Genomic DNA, 19,203 nt, shown 5'->3' with positions numbered 1-19,203 from the left:
TCCTCTGTGCAAGTTTGTACACTAGCCAGCCTTTAAAATCACAGCATTTTTTCTTGCTTAATCAAAGCCTTGTGTGAGGACACTGACGCACAATAACTTGGTACTGTGCAGCCAAATCAGAGCACCCCATGTTCCACAAACAGAAGTATGAAACAGATTTTACAAATCTATGACATACATGTCAGAAGTATTTCACACGTGATTTTCATTTCCAATCTTTGATGACCCTTTTTCTCCAGAAAACAATGAACTTGAGCACATTGGCTTCAACAGCACAGAGCACACAACCCTCCTTCTGATGTGCACATACGCTCCAGCATGGGAAATCTGAACCAGAAAAACTAAGAATTCAGGAACATCTGCTATCAACTTTTAAGCACTGATAAAGTACCCACGGAACACTTGTGGACATGGAGCTGTACCACAGCACTGCAAGCCCTATCTGTTTCCATCTGCCCTATCTGTAGGGCTGAGGGCGCTCCCCTCCACTCGCGCCAATGGAAGTTCTGCTACCAAACTCTAAAAGGACGGCATTCCTCCACAGTGTGCAAACACATAAGCACAGCCATCCCTTCCTGCTGCCCTTGAGGTAATGGCACAAAGGATAATCTGATTTTAAAACATCATAGTGGCACTCAGAAGGCAAAGCAAAATCTATCTTCCTAAGGCACTGCAATTCCAACTACAAATGGACCCCAACGGCGACCGTGGATGTGGGGAAGACCCACAGAGCCAGACTGCAGCACATGGCAGCGCTGCCCGCAGGCTGGCAGGCAAGCAGGTGCCACAGGAACCCAGCCTGCACTGCACATCTGCAACATGTGATACGTTGGCCATTCTGGTCCTGCTTTTCCTATTGCTTCTTTCCATACCATTGCTAATAATAAACTGCCAGATGGCAAATGAAGAGTGTGCTGTGTGACCTTCAGCTGCCACAGCAGAATGAACCAGAGGGAATCCTGTCACTGACAGGCAAGCACACCAATCACAAGGTGCCAAAATACTTGCACTGCCAGAGCCCCTTAAGATGGGAAAAAACTACTCATCTATCTGGACTGGTGGATTTCTATGAATCTGTGAGGAGGAGGAACGAAACCTAAACACAGTAAGACAAGCTCATTTGAAAAAAAAACAAAAACAACAACACACACATAAAGAAGTTTCTTTCTGCAAAACTGTAAGAAATCTGTGTCTGTGCTCTTTTCCACATTTTTTGGAAACGCCCAGGACATACCTTTACACAAAGAAAAGGGAAAAGAACTGGAGTTCCCTCGCTTCCTCGCTCAGAAAACATTCATTGTTTGGATGAGCCGTTAAATTAACTTCAGCTGTAGAAAAAAATGACTCATTAAAGAGAACAATCAAAAATTTCACTGGAGAGGGGGAGAAGGTAAGGAGGAACTTTAACCTTTCTTCTCTCCTGCCAAATTAATGACACAGTAGTTTGAAAAACAGAGTGCAGTAACACTTCTTAATAAATAAGGCTTAAAACAGGAAGCTACAGAGAAACGAAGTGAAGGAATGAACAAAAAGTCAAGCCACAGATGATTCTAGTAGCTCTTGAGGCATGTTAATCCTCCAGCTGCACCAAAACTCCATCTGGAACCATTCTGAGGAGCAGCAAAGCTATCTTTAAGAGCTTACTCCCTAATGCAGATCGGAGTGCTAGAAGCTCATCAAGCAGTTAAAGCAAGCTTTGCCCTCGCCATCACAAGTCTGCTCAACAATACACTTTCAGTTTTTATACCACACCACAGGGGAGAACAAGTAAAAGATTTTTTAATGAACGGACAACAATTTTCTTCCACAGACTCATCTGAGCTGCTGCCTCTTCAGCAGGGTATGTTTTAGAGAGACTGATACTTCCTTGTGTCAGTCTGTGATTTACTGAATCCTCCTATCATCTCTGAGTGTGAACCAGGACTGGGTGCAGACCCATTCTGCTTCTGACTGCAGCAGGGATGAGTGGCACATTCACCTGAAATCGTTCTCCTTGTACACATGGCCTTATCTAAACTAGGAACTTAGCTTGTCAGTGAGGCTTCTGGTCTGAGGGAAAATATTTGTTTGGACAGATATCAAGCACAGATGGCTGTACCACTATGGATACTACAGCAGCAGCTTCACCAGTGAAGAATGCCTCATCTCAGAAACAGCTTGCTATTTTTCACCAGAACAAAAACAAACCCTAATGGAAAAGTGTTCTATTCAATAGTACACATGCAGCTATACTTACATTCCTATTTTATAGTGGTACCTCCATAAAGAGCGAAGAAGCAAACCCATTTTGATAAAACCACTAGGAATCAAATCCAGCACCCCCACTCCACCATGCAAAAAGCTTCTTGGGGCTGAAAGACCCAACCCACAGGCTGCAAAGCCACAGAAACCATTCAAGTCCTACAACACAAACACTGCAACTAAGTGTTCTGCTGTCCCATTTATTCAGAATACTCAGCATTCAGCAGACTTTTGCCTCTACCTGTTTCTTCAGCCTAAACACAAATGCAAAGATGTGACCCAAATCCATAAAACACAATTAACATCACAGGAGTTATCTGCTAAAGGAATAACAGCTGATGAGCTACTCTAACAAACGTAGAACCAAACAAGCTCAAATCAAGACAGATCAAATGTCTTCACCGAGCTGCAGGAGAAGAATTTTCGGAAAAGATGAAATACCCAAGGTAGGAGATAAATCAGACACTGAATTACAGATCATTTTGTAGCACTTTAGAAGTAACTCGTTAGCAGAGCTAATTAAAACTAATGGGGACGTTATTAATTCAAACAGAACAATGTAGTAACAGCTTACAGAGGGGAAAAAAGTTTAAAGGGACAGACTCTGAAAGGAGGTATGTTGCCCTAGTCCCATCAGCTTCAAGTAGGTTACAGCAATTCAAGTTAACTCAAGACTCCTCCCCCTCCCCCACCAAGATGAGAAGATCCTTCACGCAGAAGGATCATCATGCAAACTTTCCTCCAAAATATGTTTGCAAAAATGTTAGCGACATCTTATACCATTTTTTTTCTCTTTTCCTCTGACAATCCTTGGCACATCTTTCTACTACCGCAACCATACAATGAAATCAGTGTAAGTAACTTAATTCATACCTATGTTTAAAATTTTGTAGCAACCTATCAAGCAAAGAGACTATGAGTCATTCAAGTCATTAAAGCTCAATTACACTGACTGAAATGCGAGCTGCCAGCATTATTCCAATTCCTTCTCCTGCTCACTCATTCCTTGTACCCCTTCCTACACAACTTTGCCTTCTCCAACTTTGTAAAACTCCACTCAAAGACAACCCACTAACAGGCCAGCCAAGCAACACGGCCTGCCCAGTTCTCCCATCTTCCCTGCGTTTAAGCATCACTTCCCTGCCCTTGTGCTTTGTCCTCTTCTTGCACCCTCCCAGTCTCTTACTGCATCATGTTTTGTCTGCTTTCCTCTCTCTAGATCACACAAGGTCCTGGAACCAGGTCTTTTCTGTGGCTATGCTCTATTTCTGCATGATCGTATCAGTTCAAGTATATTTAATTATCATGTATATACTGACACTTGACTTCATGGTGGATTAATTCAAATTAAAGTCATTAAAATAATCACATTTAGATTAGCAAATGAGGAAACTTATCTTTTTATGTTCTTAATGGTCATTCTTAAAGAGTGATAACCACTAAATCATGCTGATTTGCAATATAACCTTTTAATTTAGCATTTGGTGTAATTCCCAGTTAGATAATACCATTAGTGTATATTTATGCAGATTCTTGACCAATAAAATTAATGGCCAGTAGAAGTCATCATTTACTAGTTGGTTCAATCTCCCATTTCTGACTTGTCAAGCTGAGACTGAATGAAAATCCCAATGAAATGTTGAAATACATGAATACATAAATAAGTTGCTTAACAAAATAAACTCTGCATTTAACAGTAATTTACTGTATTAAAGACTCTTCTATATTTAGTAGGTGAAACTGAGTGGGCCTGGTTACATATCTCACATTTAGTAAAGGTGTTTTTTGGTTTTTTGTTTTGGTTTGGTTTTTTTTGTTTGTTTGTTTGTTTTTTGGTAAATTAAACAACCGAAGAAATGAAATCCATTTTTCTCTTTTCACTTTCAGCTGATCTCACTCAGCTTTGAATAAACCACTCATGTAATTACAATGGTCATATACTGAAATAAACCCAAAGTTCTGCAGTGGCTGCTGTTCTTAAATGTGAGTGTTCAGTGCCTGAAATCCCAATTCTGGATACTTCACCAATCACACTCACTACAGCAGTGGCATTTGAGAATTGCGCTGACTGAACAGGTCCGTCTTAGTTTAGCTAACACCAGCATATTAAAGCACAATTCATTCTGAATAGAGGTTTATTTTTCAGAAAACCTTGCAAGGGTTATTCCAACCTGAACCACCCTACTTTCTCAGCCTCTGCTTGCCTTTCTCTCCAGGGGCAGACTGCCACCACCCCAGGGTCAAAGCAGAACTTCAGAGAAATGTAAATACTTATTCTCTTCCCAGGAAAGCACTTCATAGAGAGAGGTGGGAAAAGGGGGATTTGGGTTCAGAGAATCACATCAGTGTAATCAGAGAGTTTTCTTAGGCTGGTATACTTCTGTGCTGCAATCCCTTTGCTCTAAAGGGCATTTCCTAATTGAAGATATACCCCTGGTTTCCCAGAGCCTTGCAACTGAGGAAACACTGCTGGTGGCCAGCAGCTGTGTGCAGGGTGGCACTGAGCCATGCCAGTCCCCGTACAACACGGCTGTGCTCGCCAGGCGCTGAAGACACAATAACATTCCTCTCTGGCTTCAAGCCTGCAGGCTAAGAGCACCAAATAACTATTCATTCTTCCATCTTGAGACACATTCCTAACCTAGTTCAAAGGCCTGAAAAAACATGCCCTAGCTACATGCCTGCACACCTCCAGGAGGGCTTTTCCCTTGTACCGCAGCTTGTGAGGAAAAGCTGCGTACCCGAAAGAATGAAACTTATTGGAGAGCTTTGTTTCATTGTTTAAGAACCCCGATACTGTTTGAAGCATTCAAAACCAGATATAAATTAACTGGCTCCACTGAAGAGTGAAGTCTCGTCGCTGCTCAAAGCGCAGCAGCAGGCACAGCACACCTATGTGCCACCCTCTGCTATTTACCCTCACCTGCCTCTGCCTCCCTCCCAGACAGACTTACATCCCTTTGGCTACCCACCCACATCAGCTGTCCAAGGAATTCAAGGACATTCAGCAGCACGTTCACCAGATGATTATAAAGTCAACAAAATACAACATTATTTCTGAAATACTGACACTAGAACAAATATTAACTTTCAATAAGAAAAATATTTACAGCTTTCAACCTACAGCTTCCTAAACAAACTACATTCCTCATTTTATTTTGCTGTTTCTCAGAAAACTGAATGCTGCTACATGCAAAACGGAGAAATATAAACAGTTGCTAACTAATAAGCCAGCCTAACCACAGCCACCGTTTACTTGTACAGGATGACACAGGACTGCTACAGACACCTGGCCTCAGCCCTCTCCTCCCAGCACACCTCAGCAGCTCCCTGATGTGCTGCAGAGAAGTGCCCCAGAAGAACACAGGCAGCCCAGCCTGAGAGGAACAGCACGAGCAGAGCCTTTCAGTACAGCAAGCTGCCTCAGTCTGCCCAAACAGCTTGCAGGGCCACACCCAGGATGCAGCAGCTTTTTGAGATTCCTCAACTACAGGTTTCCTTTGTTTCAGTTGATTTCAGCACATTTAGACTTCAGAAACACCTGTGCCTGTGCTGTGTGAGCAGGGAAGTCAAAAACACAAATAGGTTAAATGTAGCGGACAGAAAGAGAGGCACTTTTTTCACTTTTATCACAGCAGTGACTTGCCCAAAACAAACTTTGACCATCACAAGGATTTGGAGTATCACTTATTTTCACCAGATGAAAACTGTTTGGCTTGAATTTACTAGCGCTGCAAGAAGAGCATGGCTCACTCCTCTTCTTACAGCCATCATAAACATCCGCATTCCCACAACAAGCAATCTATTACCTCACTGAAATCCAAATCATTCCAAATCCTCTGAGCAAGACTAGTTGCCACAAAACCATTGAATATCCTGAGTTGGAAGGGACCCACACAAAGATTCTCAAGTCCAGCCTTCGGCTCCACACAGGACCACCCGAACCCCATCTCTGAGAGCAGTGTCCAAATGCTTCTTGGACTCTGGCAGCTCGGGGCTTTGCCCACTGACCTGGGATCTGTTCTGTGCCCACCTGTGCCCTCTGCTCCCTGTGAGGAGCTACAGCTGCCATGAGGTCTCCCCTCAGCTCCTCTGCTCTGGGCTGGACCCAGGGCCCTCAGCTGCTCCTCACACCTCTTGCCCTCCAGATCCTTTCCCACCTTCCTACCTCTTTCAACAACTGCATCTGAGCTACCTCCATTGGTCTCTTCCATGAAATGCAAGCAGTCTATGGAGGGAAATATCCTTAAGGATATATTCCAAAGTAAAACGTTATTTATTCTCATTCTCTATGGGTAAAAAAAAATCCTTTCCTACCTTGCTCTTTAAATGCAGACCAGGCTGCATTTCATGTAATTCATGAAGATGAATTACCACCAAGTATTTTAATCTAGGTTTCCTCACTGACACAATCAGCTGTCACTTCAGATCTCTCCTGCACCTCTGGAGTACAGGAAGCTTGAGTCAGAACCAAAGCAGGGAAGCCCTGGCTGCAGCCATGGTGTCTCCAGCTCCACATCTCTGCTCCACTCCCCCGCTGTCACCTACAGACTGGCAAGCAAGACTCAAACTGAGATACGCAGTAAGAGGAGCAACAAACTCAGACAATCTCCCACCTCAATGTACACTTCTGGAGGTTGTTTCATTCTCTTGGCCAAGATATACATTTGGACACAGTGTTTAACAACATGTCACTGATGATGTCTACATGTGCATTATCTCAAGGCAGGAATAAAGGACTGTTGTTCAGTTGTCTGTTGCTTTTGTTATTGCTGTTTTGTTTTGTGTTTTTTTTGTTTATTTTGATTTAAGTGTAAATTCAGTCAAATACTGGCAGAAGGAACTCGCAATCACTGGTCCACTCTTCACTTGTGTGGAGCTTTTCTTTTTTTACACCTTCAGAGAACTGCTCTACTGAAGGAAAGCTCTCCTGCAGAGCTTGGTTATGCATTTTATTGAGTTGCACAGCCAACTTAAGGAGTTCCCACCTCACAGTTACATTTTAGCAAACACTTGTGCACTACACAGAAAGCCAAAGCACTGAAGGAGGACAAGAATCAAGGCTGATGGATATTTTCTGTTTTTCCTCAGACTCCATCCAGTGCTTAGGTACCCTAGTGACTTACTAATATCCAACCTACACAGACTTGGAAAATAAAAAATACAAAGAAATAGCAAATTAAATTGTAGTTGCAGATGTTCCCACACTGCATTTATAACATGTTTAGTCAGACAGTTCAATCGTACAAGCACACTTCAGTGGTTCTGCTAACTGCAACGAGTGGAACACCCCTATAACCTAATTCCTTTCTCCTGAACTGTACCTTTCTTGAAAACCTAATCGGTCATTTTTTCCACATCCCCAGTTTCCAAATAAATGGGACTTTACAACAGCTGACAAGTGGTACGCGGGCAAACCTGCATGCTATGCCACAGCCCGGGTACATCTCATCGTACGGTTCAGGTGGCTGACAGCAGATCCCTTAACCAGACTCCCAAATTAATACAAACAGTTGAACACACGCAAACTTTTGCTGCCCCACGAACCTGATCAAACACCGCTCTGAAGAATATACAGTTTGCAATTACCCAAGGTTAAATCTCTAATAACAGCCTTCAGAGAACATGACCTAGATGTGTCAAGCATGATCAGAGAGATATATATCAAGACATCTTTTAGTTAGTTAAAGTGTGCCAGACTTATTTAAACCTCCTTTATCTGTTCACACCTTGCCTTTTGTTCTATTTTTCAACATTTCTGTAAGCAGAGAATAAAGCCGTTGAACTTGAGAATCTTTTTTAAGTCACCGACACCTCTCCTTCACTACCTTTATCTCACAAATTCAGAATAATAACCATCACGATTACCATTCATCTAGAAGGCAGAAGGAGGTAAAAACAGCATAATGCTACTCACTTTTACAAACGGGTAATGCAATGCACTCCATATAGAACACCAAGAGCCAGCTTTTAACATTCTGACAAATTGCGAACTTAGATACATTTGTTAATATTAACATCTTTGCATTGCAGCTCTTATCACAAAGTGAAAACCCCAAGACCTGATGGAACAAGCCACAACATTTTTGCCATTTAAGGTTTTCTTTCACAAGATATTACTTACATTAAAGAATTTTAAAGGAATCCATACTTCCTAGTCCAGAAGAAAAATTGTGAAACTCCAGTGAACCTGTTTTAATGGAATTTATTGTAACTGCCCAATCAGTGCAGAGTTAAGAAAAAAATACTGCAGTTAAAGAAAATCTGTGTGAATGCAGTTTTCCTTTCACCACACATTTCGTAACAACAATACTTTCTTGGATATCAAAGTTCACTCACTCTTCTTTGTTTTGTACCTAATTTAGGAGTTGTATTTCCCCTCTTATGAGCGTTATCTAAGTAAACACACGTGATTCTCCACAGCTGCTAGTTAAAAATGAGTGTCCTCCTTGCCCTGCAATGTTGTTTCATTTCCAAAATTAAACCATATTCAGAAACCAGTTAAAACATTGACATTGGGCCCCTCACTGCAAGAAAGACACTGAGGCCCTGGAGTGTATCCAGACAAGGGCAAGGGAGCTGTGAAGGGTGTGGAGCACAAGTCTTATGGAGAGCAGCTGAGGGAACTGGATGTTCAGTCCAGAAGAAGCTCAGGGGAGACCTCACTGCTCTCTACAACTCCCTGAAAGAAGGTCATGGTGAGGCAGGGCTTGGCCTCTACCCCTGGGTAACAGTGAAAGGATGAGAGGGAATGGCCTCAAGTTGTGCCAGGGGAGATTCAGGTGGGTATCACAAACAATTTCTTCTCAGACAGTGTGGTGAGGCACTGGCACAGCTGCCCAGGGAGGTGGGGGGTCACCAGCCCTGGAGGTGTTCAAGTAACGTGGAGATGCAGCACTGAGGGACGTGGCTGGTGGGGTGGCCAACAGTTGGACTAGATGATCTTAGTGGTCTTTTCAGACCTTAATGACACTACGATTCTATGATAAACATGGAACCCATGGGGTAAACAAGTCCTGATAGTACTTCATTATCTACTGCACTAGTTAATAAATCATACAGTTACAGTTTTTAAGCCAGGAAAACAAAAAAGAGAAGTCTTGAGAAACTTGTCATTAAAACTAAAGGAGGAGGGAATAAATGAGTATTAAAATTTAATGTAGGAGTGGATCTACTGTCCAAACTACAAAAACAAATGAACAAAAAAATGCAATTATAAGTTTGTGTTTTTGTTAAACAGGACAACTGCAAATATGCAGATACGTGGAGACAGGCTCAATTCTGGCAAATAATTAGGTTTGGGGAAAACTGGTGTGCTCACACAGTAAGTAATGCACAGTTTTGACTACAGTAATGCCCACAGAGCACGGAAAACTTTCATAACACACTGGTATTTGTGTTGGTGCCGATCCAGAAGTAGGGGAACTTCTGTTCTTTCAGTTCTGGAAAGAACCTTACCCCACACACTTATTTTAATGGTACACATCTTGCTTTGGTAATTTTTTGTTTCATTTGTTCACCTCAAGTTTTTAACTTGCAGAAGCAAATCCGATTATAGAAAATTAATAAAAAATAAATAAAATAAAATAGAAAGCAACACCCCAAGAAGCCATCTCACTTATACTGGACACTAATACAAGAGTAATCTTCTGTTTGCCCTAATGTATATCTTCAGGAGACACAAAAAATATTTCCATTTTTCACCTCAATAGAGCCCTGCCTTATCTAGAGCCAGACACAAGGCACGATCCCCTTACGGCTGTTGTTGCACCTTGTCTGGCTGTCCTACAGCACCAAAGCCCCACCACGCATTAGGCAAAGAGGCATTGCTACAGCTGCAAGGGAGCCAAGTCACCACTTGTTCGGGCTACACATAAACTATTCAGTGTTATTAGCACTCACTTTCACAAGTTCTCATGCTCATCAACAAAATGGAAATGAGGCGGGGGAATAATGCCTGTGCTTTGAAGCTCCGGAGATCAAAGCCACATACCTGCCTCATTCTGTGATCCTGCTTCAGCCTTTCCTGTTATTCGTATGCCAACATATACTGCCTTCCTTTCTGGAATATTTTTGGATTGCATGCTCTGAGCACAAGCTAACTGCAGTTCATCTTCATACCCCTGATACTCCTAGGAGGTTTCTCTTCTCGTACCAATCCCAAAGTTGAGAATGTGCTTCCTACGTCTAATCACCTGGGCACGCGAGATCCTAAGCAGGAATAAAATGCCTTAAAATGCAACACCACTCCCCAAACTTCACCTCAGCTTCATGCCACAGGCTGGTGTTTTCCAGCAGGATTTGGCTACTGCAGCACAGAAATCTACCTGCCACAGGATCCAAGCACTGAGGAGCCACGGGCTGATCTCAGCACATGAATCAGTCCCCAGTTCTCCTAAGCAGAAGAAAGTGTGTGGGCAGGGGAGCTCCCAGCAGTTTCACTGTTGCACTTTTAAAAGAATGAGAGAAGAGAGCTACAAAGGCTAAGACAGGGCCAGATGTTAGGAAACAGCCCACAGTGTGTGACAATGGAAGCAATGGGATTTGAGAGAGTGCAGAGAAGAGCTGAGGGTGGGAAAGATCTATTTATTCTTTTATTATTCGAAAATCTACACGATTGTTTAAGCCAGTATCTTTACTGTTCAGAGAAACAAGAACACTTCAAAGAAGTTAAAAGAAACTTTAAGAGTGTAATGCCCCAGCAACCTGCAAGTGACATGGACAAGGGGAAGGACTGGGCAGCAGCAGGACAAAGACAGGAGCTGCTGGCTTGCAGCAGAGCAGCAGCAACCATTTTACCCACTGGGAGTTGAATGGCAAACATGTGAGGTCCTTGCCTTGTAGCCTGGAACAAGAAAACATTCCTGAATGGATAAAACAAGAGTTATCCAGATAGTTTTGGCCTTCACTGGGGGGAAGGGGAAAAGAAGCCTGCTCTATGGAGAGGGAGAAAGAAAACTGAATAGGCACAGTTCTTCCGCCACTTCTGAGATTAAAGGGATAAATAAAAACCCACAGCTATGCAAGAGATGGAGAGCAAAGAAAGGGCACTTGAAGCAGCCTTCCCCATCCCTTACTGATACCTGCAGCTTCAGCTCTCCCTCACCAGGCCTGGTTGTCTCTCTCTGTATCTGCTATATTCCGAGTGGTTTTTCCTTACTCTTCCACACTGTTCAGGCAGCAGAAGGACCAACAACAGCCGCCTGCTTGCCCTTCCAGGCAGCACCTGCACATCTGCTGCACAGGAGCAGTGCAAGGTGACACAGGGTGAGATGGAACCTGCATGGCCGCCCCTTGGAAGGGGTGCACAAAGCTTCAGACTTGGAGCACAGTCCCTACTCATGCCAGCACGGAATGGTTTACCTTAAGGTTCTCCACAACTGTTCCAGGCATGTGCGAGCACAATGCCTGCGGGCCAATAAACCTCTCACCTTGAGGCAGAGTATCTCAAGCATGGCATTAGGTACAGTAGCGCAGGCTGATTACCCTGCCAAACCTCAATTCCACCTCCAAAGCAACAAAAGTCTGAGGACTTGACAACAAAAAGATTTAAGCATGGTCTATCATGGACAATTCATTTTTTTTCCTCTAATGAACTCAAGATGAACTAGTTAGGCTGAACTTTGTGAGGAAAGTTCCATCTGATGGCAAGGAATCCAGCATGAGAAATAGGAGCCTGATGGGTTAACATCTGAGTAGGCAGCTGAGCTGAGTGATGGGGAGGGCATAGGGCAGCATGGCTGCAGACTACCCACATAATTACAGATCGACTCTTCCTGGCCTCCCAGGAGAAGTTCTACTTGCTTAACCCAATCCTAATTTGGGGGAAGAAGAGCTAACTTCAAACAGCAATTCCTCTATTAGACAACACCTTTCATCACGCCCCTCTGCAAGCAGCCATGTGGTGTTTTCAGCATGTTCCTTGGACAGGTGGGCACATTCTGTCCCACTGATCAGCACAGCTCCGGCAGGGACCTCCCCACTGCTGGGATGGATGGAGAGCTTTGCCACAGCCTTTGTGTTAAGGTGACACATGGGATCAATTAAAGCGAGGTGTCAACAGCAAAGTAAGCACATCTTTGAAAATCTGCAAGGGAACAGCTGTGGCACAGCCGCCCCTCAGACCCACAGTTTCTGACTCCTGCACATGTTCATCACTCCCCCAGACCTCAGTGCCAGATTTCTTTGGCACCTGCTTCTCCAGTCTTAGCGCAGAACAGGGAAGAACAGCAATACTCCTATCAATGGGAGTCTCAAAACAGCATGCTGCATCCTCTGGCAAACCTCTGCAGGAGCTCAGGGCAATGCGGACCGGGACACCCCAGAGCCCTGGCAGGGCTCCCACAGAGTACCATACAGCGCAGTGCATCTGGTCACTGAGCACTGTAACAGCCACATGGACACAAACAAAACATTTCCTTCCTGCCACCATCCAAGCCAGAGCAGCAACACCTGTGCTAATCTGAGACCTCTCTTTGAACTCTGAACTGGTTCTGGCCTTTGCAAGTCCTGTAAGACCAACATCTATGAGTGCACTGCTCAAACAGGCAGCAAATACAGACAGCCTGTTCTGTCTTTGTTCAGGTTCTATAAACACTGTCACCATGCAAAATGGAAGCTCTGGTCCTGAGCATCCCACCCTTGCACCAAGCGAATGCATGATACAAGCAGCACATTTATCGTACTTCATTATACTTACAACAAAATAATAAAGAGCAGTATGAAACTCATCCCCTCACACCACCATGTACACCATCTGTGCCAACATCCATTGACACTACTGGGACTGCTGTTGCTCAAATACAGCAAGAGCTGCTAACAGCACATGTAATGACAGAGCTAACCAGGGAGCTGGCTGCCAGTGCACATCAGCAGTCACCTTTCATGGAGTGACTCCCACACCTGCATTGTGCTGCAGCAGCTCCTGGACCAGATATGTTTGCGCTCAGCTGCATCAAGTTTCCACAGAGCAGAACTGCAGCACTGTTGGTGGCCACACCTCTACTCATCAGCTACCTGCAACCAAGATGCAACAGCCCAGCAAAGGGCTTTTCCAAATGAAAAGTGGAAAGCTTTAGGGAAAAACAAAACACACCAGTTTGGCCTATGACAAAGGCACGTTTTTGGGGCCTGCTTCTCATGCTGCCTGCAACACTGCCACGAGCATGGGGCAGCCATGCTCCACATCAACTGAAGCACAAACGGTGGACATAACAATTTGAAGACTCCTAAGCCCTTCCCAAATTCAAAGCACTTTCCAAACCTAGCTGAGTCCCAGTTCAGCACAGCCTTGTGAGATGATGCAGCCAGCAGAGTTCTACACGTGGAAAAACACGAGTAGCGTGGCTCGCCGCCCTCCCGAGCCGCAGGAGCAAGCGCTAGCCAAAGGAGGATTAAAACCGGAGCTTCCTATTTCCAGCCCCATGCTCTCAGCCAATTCACATTTTCATTTTCTACAGACCACACAGTAACTACGCACCGCAACGCCGCACCCGCGCAGTCCACACCCGGTATCAGCAGTCGCATCTCAGCAGTACCTTCCGGGACGGGGCCACAGCAACCGGGCCGCCCCCGAACACCGCACTCCGGGAACGGGCCCGAGACACCGCGGGGTCACGCCCCCCCCCCCGGCCCCGGGATCCCCGGGGGTCACAGCGCCGCGCCCCTCCCCCTCGCGAGGGCACCGCAGAGCTCCCCGCGAGGCCGCGCCCCCGGAGCTCACCTTCCCGGCCGGCTCCTAGGGCTCCTCCCGCTTCTGGAAGCTGATGCTGGCGTACGCGCTCGGGTCGTCGCTGGAGTGGCTGCTCCCGCGCGGGGAGCGGGGCTGCGGCGGTTTCCCCCCCGGGCCGGAGGCGCCCTCCGCGGGGGGGTGCAGGTGGTGGCGGCGGTGGCCGCAGTCCTTCACCAAGTCCAGGTCGATGTAGTTGAGTCCGTTCTCCAGCGCGGCCCCGGGCCCCCTGCTAGCGGACGGCGGCTCTCCGGCGGCGGGCCGCAGCCACACGTTCTCGAAGGAGGCCGAGCTGTGGCGCTTCACCTCCTCGGCGCCTCCCGCGCCGCCGCAGGGGAACGGCGCCCCGGGACCGCCGCCGCCGCCGCCTGCCGCCCCGCGGGCGGTGCTCGGCGTGGACGAGAAAGTCTCGGAACTGTGCCGCCGGCGGCCGCCCTGCGGGTCGGCGCGGATCACCTTGGCGCTCTGGTTACGGCCGGGGCTGAGGCTGACGCGGGTGAAGGCGCTGCCCGCGCCGGGGCCCCCGAGTAGGGAGGAGGAGCGCGGCGGCGCCGCCGCCAGCTCAGCCGGGGACCGCGGCAGCTCGGGGGAAGCGGCGGCGGCCGGCGGCGGCTTCTCAGCGGCGGAGCGGCCCGCTCGCGCGTCGGCGTAGCCGAGCAGCGGAGCGGGCGAGGAGGGCGAGGGGCTGTCGGCGCAGTCCGAGCAGGAGCCCCCCAGCTGCACGCTCACGTAGTCCCGGCCGGGGGGGGCCGCACCGCGACCCGGCCGTGCCGCGGGGGCCGCCCGCGCGGCGGCGAAGGCGCTGGGGCAGTGGGCGCGGGGCGGCCCCAGCTCCATGTTCATGTACTCTTCGGCGGCCTCCCCGCCCGGCGGCCGCGGCAGCCCCGGGGCGGCCGAGGGGAAAGGCGGCTTGTTCCCGGGGACGAACTCGATGTTCACGTACTCGCCGGGGCTCTTGGGCTCCGGGGGCGGTAGCGGAGGGGGCTGCTCGCGGGCCCGCGGCAGGGTGCTGGCCTTGGGGCCGCCCAGCGACAGCCGCGTGGGTCGCGCCAGGCGGCCCTTGGTCTGCACGGCCGTGTCCACCTTGCGCGGGGGCTGCGAGCGCGGCGCGGGACCCTCGGGGCCGCAGGGGCCGCCCAGACTGTCGCTGCTGGTGGAGGACGATGAGTCCTCGGCGGCGTAGAGGAGGCGGCCGGAGCCGAGCGCCACGCGGGGCTGGGGGCTGCCCTCCTCTCCCGCCGGCCCGCCGGCCCGCCGGTGCACGTGCTTGAAGGAGCGCGGCAACGAGAAGTAGGAGTAGATGGGCTTGTGGAGGACCGCGGCGGCCGCCTCCTCGACGCCCGGCTGCCCCGCCGCCCCGAAGTAGCAGTCGGGCGGCGTGCTGGTGGTGGAGCCGCTGGCCGGGGACATGTTGATGTAGTCGCCGCCGCCGCAGGGCAGCTTCCCTTCGTTGCTCTCCACCGAGAGCTTTGGGTGGTGGCCGGCACCGTTCGTCCAAATCTTGCCGTAGCCGGCAGAGCCGCTGTCCGGGGAGTAGCTGCCGCTGGGGGACATCATCATGTAGCCGTTGGAGTCCACCGTAGCCTGAGGGTGGCGGCCCCCTCTGCCAGGGTTGATGATTTGCTGCGGGGCTGACACGCTCTTGGGGCTCATGGGCATGTAATCACCGCCCTTGGGGGCAGCCCCACCGCTGGGCAAGGGGGCTACGCCAGGGGACATGGGCATGTAGCCATCATCCGTGTGCGGAGCAGAGTTGGTCCTGTGATGGCTGCCATCTAGGTGGTGCATCTCCAGACACTCCTCAGGGTAGGAGTGAGTAGGCACAAAGGCCGAGTGCCGGTAGGAGGGCAGCCGGCTGCTGCCACAGGGGTAAGAAGGCAACATCTCCGTATACTCCTCAATGGAAGCCACCGAAGACTGGGAGGGTGTCTTCTGGTGGGAGATGGTGGGTGAAGTGCCCGCAGAGTGAGTCCGTTTCCTGAACGCCTTGTCCAAGTCAGCAATGTCCTCGCTACCAGCTCGGGGACAGCATGATGTGCTGGGATAGCGGGGCTGCTGCTGCGGGTGGCAGGTGCGTGGGATGAAGTGGCCATTGGGAGCTGCCAGGCTGCAGCAGGACGAAGCAGCCTTCCCCCCCATGCAGATGTAATTGAGCTCTTCATCGCCCCGAGCTGGTGGGGTGTGTCCTAGAGAGTCCGGGGTCACACTGCGAAAAGAGTTGCGGAAATCACACGGGCTAGAACCATATTCATCAGAAGAAATAAATCCACCATCGCTAGGGGAGCCAGAAACTGAAGCACTGGACCTTCGTGGAAACAGGCAGTCTGATGTGGAGCCATGGCCACTGGTGCTGCTGGATGACAGGCTGACTGGGCTGGTGGCCGACGGGGAGCAGCGCGAGGAAGGCATTGGGATGGAACGGCTGTGGTTGAGTGGAGGATGGAGCCTGGAGTTGCCACGGTGTCTGTGCGAGTGGGTCCGGTTGGCACTGGGGCTAACTGGGCTACCATCCACTGAGGCAGGCCTTGACATGGTGCCTTCCCCATCGCTGGATGCGCGGACCCGGAAAGAGCTGGGTTTGCCACCCATACCTCCTCCCCCACCGCCAGCTGGGGAAGTAGCTGTAACACTCTCGGTTCTGGACCGGCGACTGAGCCCCACTTGGCTGGGCGGAGGGTTGTTGATGTGGTGCCTGCTACGAAGGGGCACAGAGATGGGGTTGGAACAATTGGAGGAGGACTGGCTCTTGCTGCGCGGTCGGAATTCCTCGCTCATGGCTCTCATGGCCTCCAGGATGGTTTCATGCATGTTCTGTGCCACCACAGAGTCATCCACCTGCATCCAGAACTCCCCAGGCCCGGTCACTGCCGAGCGTCCCACCTCGATGAAGAAGAAGTTCTCAGAGTGTCCACAACGGCGGATATTGAGCAGCTGCAGCACCACAGCAGCCGCATCCGAATTCAGCTTTACAAAGCTGATGGTCTTGTTAGTCAGGCACAGGCGGTAGATGCCAATCAGGTTCTTTGTCTGGCCTAGCCCCTTAGGCTTCAGAATTACTTGCCAAACTTCCTTAAAAGCTGGGCCAGGGGCTACCTCGCCATAGCTGTCCTCACCTGCTTCCCCCAGCCCCACGCTGCTGCCCCCAAAGGTGACATCACTGTGGTGGTGGTGATGATGGTGGTGGAGGTGGTGGTGGCCCTTGGCCCTGTTGTGCAACTGCAGCAGCGCTTGGTACCAGCTCTCCTGTTCCAGTTCACTGTCAGCTGCGATGGCAAAGTGCTCGTCCTTGGTGTAGAGGGCCACCAGGTGCTTGTTCTTGGAGTCAGCCCGCTTGTTGATGTTGAAGCAGCTTTCCAATGGGATGGAGCGCTTGGGGGCCCCCGACTTGTGTCTCCATTTCTTCTCATTCTCGTAATACTCCAGCCGGGCGGGTCCAGACTCGCTGGCTGCCCTTAGCACGAAAAAGCGTTTATGCATGCTCTTGGGTTTGCGCAAGTAACCCACCTTTCTGACATCCGAGAAGAAGCCCTCGTTGTTATCTGTGGGGCTGGCCATGGCGAGAGGCAGTGCTGCTGCAACCGCCGTCAGCAGTCCACAAGACCCCAAAACAGCTGAGCCAGCTGCAAAAGTCAACAACCACCCAAAATAAAATGCACACAACAATTTAAAATTAAAAAAAAAAAAAAAAAAAAGGAAAAAAGCTCAGGATCCCCTTCTGAAAACGGGACGGCGGAGGGACAGGAGCACGGAGCGAGCAGCTGTTCGGCAGCAGAGGCAGCCTCCGGCACCAGACCGGAGTTCGTGTCGCTGTTTATGCCCCAATCGCCACTACGTGCGCGTCTTTAATAAGTTACAGTCCGGTCCCGCTCAGTCCAGGCGAAAGCCGCGTCCTGGGGGCAGCCGCCGGGAGGGAGAATCGCATCCTCGGTCCGCGGGGTTCGAGTCCCCACGGGGCACGAGGTCCGGCAGCCCTTCCACTCTCAACTTTACCTCCGCGAGCTGCGATTCTTGTTGCAGATTAAATATCCTCTCGGGGGCGGAGATTGTTTTGCAAAGTCCGGGGTTTGCACCCAAAAAAAAAAAAAAAAAAAAAAAAAAAGCACGCTTCTTCCCCCCCTCCCGAATTAAAAAAAAATAAAAAAAAATATAAAAAAAGAAACCAACAGGAAAGCCCCGCAGCACAGCACAGCACAGCCGCCCCCCAGGCTCAGCGCCGCGGCTGCTGCTGCTGCTCCCGCTCGGGCGCGCGGAGGAGGCTGCCGACCCCATTCAGTCCCATCTCGTTAGGCAGAGAAAGTGCCATTTCCACACGGAACGCGACCCCGGCGGCGGCAGGAGGGGAAGCAGCCCGAGCGCGGCACGAACATCCCCCTCTTCCTCCTCCTCCTCATTCCAGGAGGCAGTGCCTCAGCGGCCGGCGGCACGGCTCCCTCCCGCGCCCCAGGCTGGCGGGGGACGCGGGCACGGCCGCGACGACTCGCTCCACGCCGGCTTCTCCGCGGAGTTTCCCTGCGCCCCGCACCGAAACGGGTGCCGGGGGCCGCGCTTCGCTCTCCGGCCCCTCTGCCCGCCGCCGCGGCTCAGGCTCGCTGCGAGCAGAACAACACGTGACGGCGCCAGCGCGTGGACCATCCCCGAGCCGCCGCCGCCGCCAGGCTCCCGGCCAGCCCAGCGCCGCGGCCCCGCGGCCCGCCCCGCCGCTCCCCGCCCTCAGTCAGCGCGGCCGCGGGGGCCGCCACCGCCGGGCCCGGCCCCGAGCCGCACCGCCCGCCGAAGGCCGCGCCCGCATTGGTGCGTCCGCCCGTCAGTCACGGCGGCGGCGGGGAGGTGGGGCCGCGCCGAGGCGCGTAGTAAGGAGGCGTAGATGCCATTCGGCGGCGTGTTATTTATAAGCGCCAGCGGCGGCCTCTGCAGTGTGGCGGGCTTGCGGCGCGAGGCGGGGATCCGCCCTCCTTCGCCTCGCGGCAGGGCATGGCAGGGCAGGTCCGAGCGCCGAGCCGGCCCGAGCGCCGCTGCGCCTCGGGAGCGTTTCCGGCTCTTACGTGGCTCGAGCGCGGCTGCCCCTCCTCCGCCGTGCCGCGAATAGCGCCGGGGAGGTTCGGCCCCGCCGAGGCACGGAGCCCCATGGGGCAGAAACATCGGGTGTGTGTTCCTAGCTGAGAGAATCTCTTTTCATTTCTTTTCCCCGAGCAGCTGTCTATTCTCCCGCATCGTTCTGCGCTAAATAGAACTGA

General features: G+C 50.5%; 1 protein-coding gene across 1 annotated transcript in view; it reads right to left on the bottom strand.

Moving 5' to 3' along the window:
* IRS1 (insulin receptor substrate 1) overlaps positions 1 to 18,642 on the bottom strand; it is a 48,509-nt gene extending 29,867 nt beyond the window's left edge. The window contains exon 1 of the mRNA XM_048955497.1: positions 13,964 to 18,642. Coding sequence (XP_048811454.1) covers positions 13,979 to 17,524 — 3,546 coding nt within the window. The 5' untranslated portion in view covers positions 17,525 to 18,642 and the 3' untranslated portion in view covers positions 13,964 to 13,978. The remainder of the gene's footprint in view (positions 1 to 13,963) is intronic.
* Between the last annotated feature and the right edge of the window lie 561 nt (positions 18,643 to 19,203).

The sequence above is a fragment of the Lagopus muta genome, chromosome 9 (assembly GCF_023343835.1).
Source record: "Lagopus muta isolate bLagMut1 chromosome 9, bLagMut1 primary, whole genome shotgun sequence".
NCBI lineage: Eukaryota > Metazoa > Chordata > Aves > Galliformes > Phasianidae > Lagopus > Lagopus muta.
Note: the sequence above shows the minus strand (reverse complement) of the source record. Positions and strands in the feature narration are given on the sequence as shown.